Here is a 7201-nt window from a genome sequence, read left to right on the forward strand (position 1 = left end):
GTCTCCTTCATAAACCTACAGAAACTGTTTGCAATATCATATATTCCTTCCTAAAAAATCTATCGATGTAATTTTTATATCATATTGTAAACACTACTGTATATTAAGTCACATAATAATCTCCATTGGAGGTTGAAATTGCGCCAAAATGAAAAAAAACGGTTGATTTTTGTGAAATGTCTTAATTTATCATTACAGCGATACAACAACATAATACAACAACATAAGCCTACGAGAGATACTACTGGTATGATAAGTGCATGGATAATAGTATCTTGGAGTGATGTAGAAATTTATTGATATGAATGTCACCTGACACGCATCGCGTAATACATACAATGGGTGTAGAAAAGTATTCGTACAGCAATCAATTTCAACGAAAACATTATAGAACTATGTTTATTACAAAAACGTGTTAACAAAAAAGATATGTACATATTCTTTGAAATCTTCAAAATAAATGTCATAAAAAAGAAATTGTTTATTTACATTCTTTATGAAACTATTAACAAAACTCTTAAATATGAATGAAAATATACACGCAATAAGTGTTCATACAGTTCCTGTTCCATGATGCATTCCGTTATAGTATACAAAATGATTATCTGATAATCCGTTTAATGTCAACATAAATCTCATTAGTATATCTAGAGACCTTGTCAGAGTAGATAGTGTTCTATATTTAATATATGTAACGTTAGTAGTTCTAAAATGGAACGAAAAGGAAAAGGAAATGACTGAAAGTGAAAGAAAAATTATTATAAATCTGTATAATAAGTGCAAAACATTACGAGAGATTTCGGAAATTATCAATAGACCGAAGTATGCACATGAAATGCCATCAGAAAATTGGCTAAAAACTGCACTTACTCTAGACTCCCTTATAAATGAGTCACATTCTACGAATTCATATTGTAGGAAATCATGTCGAAAAACTCCTCTGTTATCTGATATACCCTTTTGATCTTGTGTTTCCTCTGATAAGATATCAAATCGATCCAATCGATATGGTAACCATTGATGAAAAAATCAATTATTTGAAATCAATAATTCAGGACTAAAACATACTTTACACCACGTACGAAGCGTATTCAGTTCTCGGAAATATTTGTTTATCTATAACTCTATAAAGAAAAATGAATAAAATAATATTGTACAGATATTGGACACTTTATAATAAACTGTTTATATTTTTACATGTTTATTACTTCTATTATTATATTTATTATTTTGTCTATTGATGCAAACACATGTAATATATTGATCAGTAAAACTATTTTTATTGACGCAACGTATGAACATTTCTTTCCAATTACTAACTTAAATGTGATTCATGCAGAATGTACTGAGAATTTCAGAAGCATCTTTTTTGTATGAATCATTCCCATTTAGATAATTACATGTTCAAAAATAGATAACAAGTTGTAGATTTCACTGCAAATCTTACTTATCATTGAAATCTCGAGTGCAGAGAGCCGATAACTTTGAACGTATATAAGCATTGAGTGTATCGATGCATGTAGTATTCGACTATGTAGTCAAACCGTAATGACAGTTTTTAAACCAATCACTGAAATTTTCTAAACTAACGTAGTGAAAGAACAAGGTTACATTATTCAGATTCTATTATGAATATTCTATGTGTTGTGTTAGTGTTCATTGGTGTTACATTATCCGTTCATGAAAATCTAACTACAGCCACCAATAACGATACATCAGAAGGTAATCAAAAAAATTATCAATGCCCAATCAAGGATCCCTTTTAAATTTTTCGATATATCCAATTAAATCACGATGAAAAAAGAAATAAATTTAAAATTAAAATTACAAAAGATTTTTCAAATTAAAGTTTAGAAAAAAATAAAATTTTGAAAGAAACAATCGCGAGCACGAACATATTTGTTAAAAAATTCCAAAATCTTTCTTGACGTAAGAATGACATTTTTTTAAGTAAAAGTATTCTTACCGTTTCTGTATTACAAGAATTACTTCAGGAACGGAACAGAATATGAATGTTAAGTAACAGTTAATTTTAGGGAGTAATTTAAAGATTTTGTGTCCAAGCAAAATTATATTTTAAAGTTGTAGGTAAATAGAAATAAAATGTACATGATATCGCACATAAATGAAAAAGATATCACTTTATGATAGCAAGGATAAAGAATCACACTTTTGAAATATTAGAGGCATTTTCACAGTTCATTATTATTAGAAATGAAGCATTCGTGACCATATAATTATTAGCAGAACAATTGAAGTACTGTACGCGATCATTCTCATAGGTTTTCACTGGGTAAATTACGATAATGCTTCCTGGTATAGTGTCATTGATGTCTTGAAAAGCCGTAACTATCAAGACATAAATGTTGTGCATAAAGCTGCTGTCATTGACAATTTATTCAATTTGGCAAGAAACAGTGATTTGGAATATAAAACAGATTTAGATGGCCTGCGTTTTCTGGATAATCTTATCTCGATCAGCATTTTTCTGATCATGACGAATATCATAAAGATTTTAAGGTTCGGTTGATATTTCATTAATTAAAATTCTACATACATTTCAGATATATAATTTTTAATATGATTTGTTTATGCCTCGAAACGACGTAAATATTTTTAATGAATTATTGCAGCACTTTGTGTTATCACTCATCGATAATATATACGAATAATCGGTTATGAAGGCCGTTCGAATGATGACAACTCGATAGTATTATTAAGAACTGAATTAAACAGACGGGCTTGCAATTATGGTCACGAAAGATGCATACAAACATTCACTGAAGAATTTCGAAAATGGAGAAGAAGTAATAACTTAAAGTAAGAAAGTAGTTAATTTTGAGTGGTCATTGATCAATTTACAGATGTTTTTCTGGAAGCAATTAATCGACATAAGTACAGTACGACAACACCAAAATATCTCTGGCAAACCTTTGACGAAGTAATTAATGAATCACGTGCTGATGGAGGCGTGGGAATATCTATCGAAAAGATAATGGACTCTTGGACTAATGAAGCTGGAAATCCCATTGTATATGCAGATCGAATTGATCGAGACATACGTCTAAAGCAGGTATATTTCATAAATAATTCAATTCTAAATGATTAATGAAAAAATAAAGCTGAAACTGTTCACAATACCAAAAAAAGTTTCAGATAAAAGCTGAATGATATAATAGATCACATAAACTGATACAAACACTTTTTGACTATATAGTGGACATTATTTGATATGATATAAATGTATATGTAAATTGTTTTGTTAAATTTATGATCGTAATCTCTTAAAAAATTCATTTGTTTCCAAGAAATCATATCAAGAAAATGTTTTTATTTGTTGAATGTATAGGCAATTACTATTTACAAGCTAATTGTTGTACATAAGATACATGTAGAAAACTTGAAGTACAAATATTAGAATTGGTTAAATGACAATCAAAGCGATGTTGTTAAATTATTTTTTCTGAGCCTAGTACGAAGATGTAAATAATGTATTTCGTAGATTTTCGCATTGTTAACGTTTTTATGAGCTAGAAACAATTAAAAATCAGAAAAATTACTTTCTCGTGATTTAGAAATCTAATAACCGTTAAAAATTAGGTGATGTATTTATACCTTTCAATGCCTGTGACTCCATTGTACGTTCTACGCTGGTCAACTTCGATGAAATTTTTAACATGCATAGAAATTTTTTAAATTTTCGTTCCAGACTCACCGTCAGATAAAAAATTTAAGACACATAAACTTCTTCATTTTTTTATTATACATTTTTATATATCTGTTTAGACATCGTCTAGTAAACTAATCTGACCGAAACTTAAAAATGCAACTATGCAAAAGTTATTCCGTTTCCGAATATTTCAGTAACTGCAGTACGGCAAGAGTGCGGCAATACTCTTTCTTCCTAAATTCACTTCAAATTGTCTTTTGCAGTATCGATTCTGTTACGACTCAAGAAACGTAATGTTTTAGGTACCTATGAGCATCGCTACTTCCTCGGCATCCAACTTCGCAAGGACATCGCCAGTAGAATGTATGGGAGAGAAGAAAACGTATATATCTGCGGGGGATTCAGTGTCGTTCGTTTCGAACGTTCAACAAAACGGCTTCTACCGCATTAAATACGACAGTCATTCGTGCCACCTTCTGATCAGTGCGTTGTACGAGAAAAATTACAGCAAACTCCACGTAACGAATCGTGCTCAATTAATCGACGATGCTTTAAATCTGACTCGAGCAACAAAAATATCCTATGATAAGACGTTTGAATGTACCGACTATTTACGAAATGAAAAGGAATATCTCCCATGGAAAGCATTCTTCAATGGAATTAATTTCTTGCTACAAAGATCCTATGGTCAACAGGACAATCTGACTTCTGTCATAAAATCATACATTTTGCATTTAACGTCGAAAATCTACTCTTCACTTGATTTCGAGAATTCAATTGACGATCATTTAAAGCAATTGAAAAGAGAACTGATTTTGACTTGGAGGTGCAAAGCGGAGGGCAAGGATTGCGTCAAGAAAGCAAAGCAATTGTACATTAATTTCAAATTGAATACGTTTATGGGGTATGCATTTTTTGCATTGTTATGGTCATATGGTTATATTACCATTCGTGATACAATTAATTTGTCGAATCATTGGATACAAATTGTCCCTCCATTCTTCAATTCTTCAAAGAAGGGTTTCTTTAAGTTCTGCTATACTATATCTGCAAATTAATTGTCTCTGTCGTTCCTATCTTTTGAGAAATTTTATTTTAAAACGAAGTCTTTCCAAGTTTTAAAGTTGTTGTTCTTCATATGCATGAATTGTTATAGAAATAGATAGTTTCCACAGAAGGTGGTGCAATATGTTTTCAGAAATGAAGTGGTGTAATGCCATAAGTATTTATATGCATTTATACTATTATTAAATAATGATATTCAGCAGGTAGCATTTTTTATTTTCATTATTATGATCAGCACAAAAAGCGATAAAGAAACTTGTGTAGTTATATCTTGTAATATGTATCCTATGACAGTTACTTCTAGCAACACTTTTTAGTCATCATATTATACATTTTATAGATTGCCCAATCATATTTCACCAAACGCGAGAGCTGCAGTGTACTGCACAGCGATGAGAGATGCAGATGTCAATGAGTGGAATTTTATGTGGGGACAGTACTTAAAAGCTGATTTTGCTTCGGAAAAGAAAACTATCTTGGAGGCGCTTGGATGTAATAGGAATGAGAAAATTCTACGGTCGTAAGTATTATAAAAGACCATCTATTTTATGATCATTCTAATGATGTTAATAGCTATGATTAACAGACGTTGAAATTACTCATTAATTTATTGCATTTGGTGAAAAATCTTGTCAATTTTACTATACTTTTGTTATGCAAACATGTGATCTTTAATAATTAATTATATATTAATTCGAGGTAATTATAGCAAGTATATTTAGCAATTTATAAAGGATGAAAAGATATTAAAAAGAAAAGTTTGATTATCGTCAATGTAACATGAAATGTGATTTACAAATGATTGGAGATTTGTTACCAATATTTTGTATTAAAAAACCTGATATTATCCTGAATTTTTATTTTCGATATCTTTCGGCATGTCATAGGTACATAAACCGTGTGATAAATGGATCTTATACTTCTGGTATTCGAAAACAAGATGTCGATATAGCCCTAACGTCTATCTACAATGCTGGAAAAGTTGGAGTGGACGTGATGTTGATCTTCCTGGTGAATGAATACAAGAGACTTTACGAATAGTGAGCATAAAAACAAAATTCTGTTGTTGTTTCCTATTACAAAAATTTAGGCGATTAGATTACATGCATTTATTTTTATTTCTCCAGTTACGGCGAATGGAACAGTGTCCGGAACGTGTTCTCCAAACTTGCATCTCATATTTCCACGCAACAACAATTGAAAGATGTATGTTAATTAACATCAATATTTACGCAGACATTGCTAGTTAAGTGTTATGATTCATTTTTAACGTTGCGAAGGAGAACAGTAGCGTTAAGCGAAACAGTATATTTTTCAAGTGGGTTTAGAATTTGTCATTTCGTCCTCTGTAAGAATATGAATCAAAAAAGTGCAAGGTTGCATTTAGAAAAAAATACCGGTGAACTTGAAATCTTCTTTAAAAAAACGATCTTGAGAAGTCATGTTTTTCATGAATGAATTAACCCTTTGAAATAATGCAACCTTATCCTCTGGAATTTGTTCATGCAACTAATAATATCCTTAACATTCAGACAAAATTAAATTCCTGGTTGAATTATTTGTAATTTTTTTATACGAAATTAGTGCATCAAACTTTATGGTTGATCTAAAGCATTATCAAATGAGCAATATAAATTAATCCTTTGATACAAAAACAGTTTTTGTTGTTATAGCTGGAGATGATTGGAAATTGCCTCAAGCAATACATGCCTGAAATTTCATTTGAGCTTGACAAGACAGTTGAAACTGCAAGAACAAACCACAACTGGTACGTTGTAAATGCCAATAATATATTTAAAGAATTAAACAGCACCGTTTCAATGTGGGATGCAAGGCTAAACGCCAAAATTAATCTCAATAGTTTTAGTATAATATCAGTGACAATATTTACAATCATCACATATGTGTTATCACATTAAGAGATAGATTGAGGTGATACATAGAAAGACTGTTGATTAACCCTTTCATGGGTACAATATGAATTTTCAAGATGACAGCACATTTCAACAGTGGGAATATTTGAGTCTGGTGATCCATATGTGCACTAAAAGTGAGTGGGAAGCATAGTTCTCAGTACCCATGAAAGGCTTAGTAAAAAAGTGTATTATTTTATGTAAATGAATTATTACATAATGTAAACTACAATACTATTGTATTGAACAGTTTAATAATATAGGTATAGTTTTGTAAAAATGTGAACAAACATTGTTATTATGTATTAAAGAGGCTAATGAGACTAATCAAATATATTCAATTTTTGCTTACATTTATTGTGCCATTCAATAATATCTGCAGAACCGAATTTTTTGTGAATTGGATGAAAACTTTAGTAATTATAAACGTGAATTAATCGTATTGTATCATCGTTATTGTCGTCAATTATCTTACCCGAACATTTATTTTTACAATATTCTGGTTCAAACGATCTACTACCTAATCACTGTATTATTTATAAAAATTGTTATA

The 7201-nt window shown here is 30.4% G+C and overlaps 1 protein-coding gene across 3 annotated transcripts; it reads left to right on the plus strand.

Annotated features, from left to right (window-relative positions):
• The first annotated feature begins 1512 nt into the window (after positions 1 to 1512).
• Positions 1513 to 6984, plus strand: LOC117225528 (aminopeptidase N-like). Of its 3 annotated transcripts, none has more exons than XM_076519330.1 (9): positions 1568 to 1722; positions 2283 to 2520; positions 2634 to 2807; positions 2865 to 3073; positions 3973 to 4574; positions 5076 to 5255; positions 5623 to 5775; positions 5863 to 5941; positions 6409 to 6984. In XM_076519330.1, the coding sequence occupies exons 4-9, from the start codon at positions 2996 to 2998 to the stop codon at positions 6652 to 6654; spliced, it is 1338 nt and encodes a 445-aa protein (XP_076375445.1). In that variant the 5' UTR covers positions 1568 to 1722; positions 2283 to 2520; positions 2634 to 2807; positions 2865 to 2995; the 3' UTR covers positions 6655 to 6984. The 3 variants fall into 3 exon arrangements, with proteins under 3 accessions (XP_033335065.2, XP_076375445.1, XP_076375446.1); XM_076519331.1 differs by having other exon boundaries at positions 1596 to 1722; positions 2323 to 2520; XM_033479174.2 differs by lacking the exons at positions 2283 to 2520; positions 2634 to 2807 and having other exon boundaries at positions 1513 to 1722.
• The last annotated feature ends 217 nt before the right edge of the window (positions 6985 to 7201 follow it).

Source organism: Megalopta genalis, chromosome 2 (assembly GCF_051020955.1).
Source record: "Megalopta genalis isolate 19385.01 chromosome 2, iyMegGena1_principal, whole genome shotgun sequence".
NCBI lineage: Eukaryota > Metazoa > Arthropoda > Insecta > Hymenoptera > Halictidae > Megalopta > Megalopta genalis.

Coding starts and splice junctions, on each gene's coding strand:
- LOC117225528 (XM_033479174.2), top strand. CDS start 1,629: ATGAATATTCTATGTGTTGTGTTAGTGTTCATTGGTGTTACATTATCC. Junction 3,074..3,972: donor GAGACATACGTCTAAAGCAG/GTATATTTCATA, acceptor GTAATGTTTTAG/GTACCTATGAGCATCGCTAC. Junction 5,256..5,622: donor AATGAGAAAATTCTACGGTC/GTAAGTATTATA, acceptor GGCATGTCATAG/GTACATAAACCGTGTGATAA.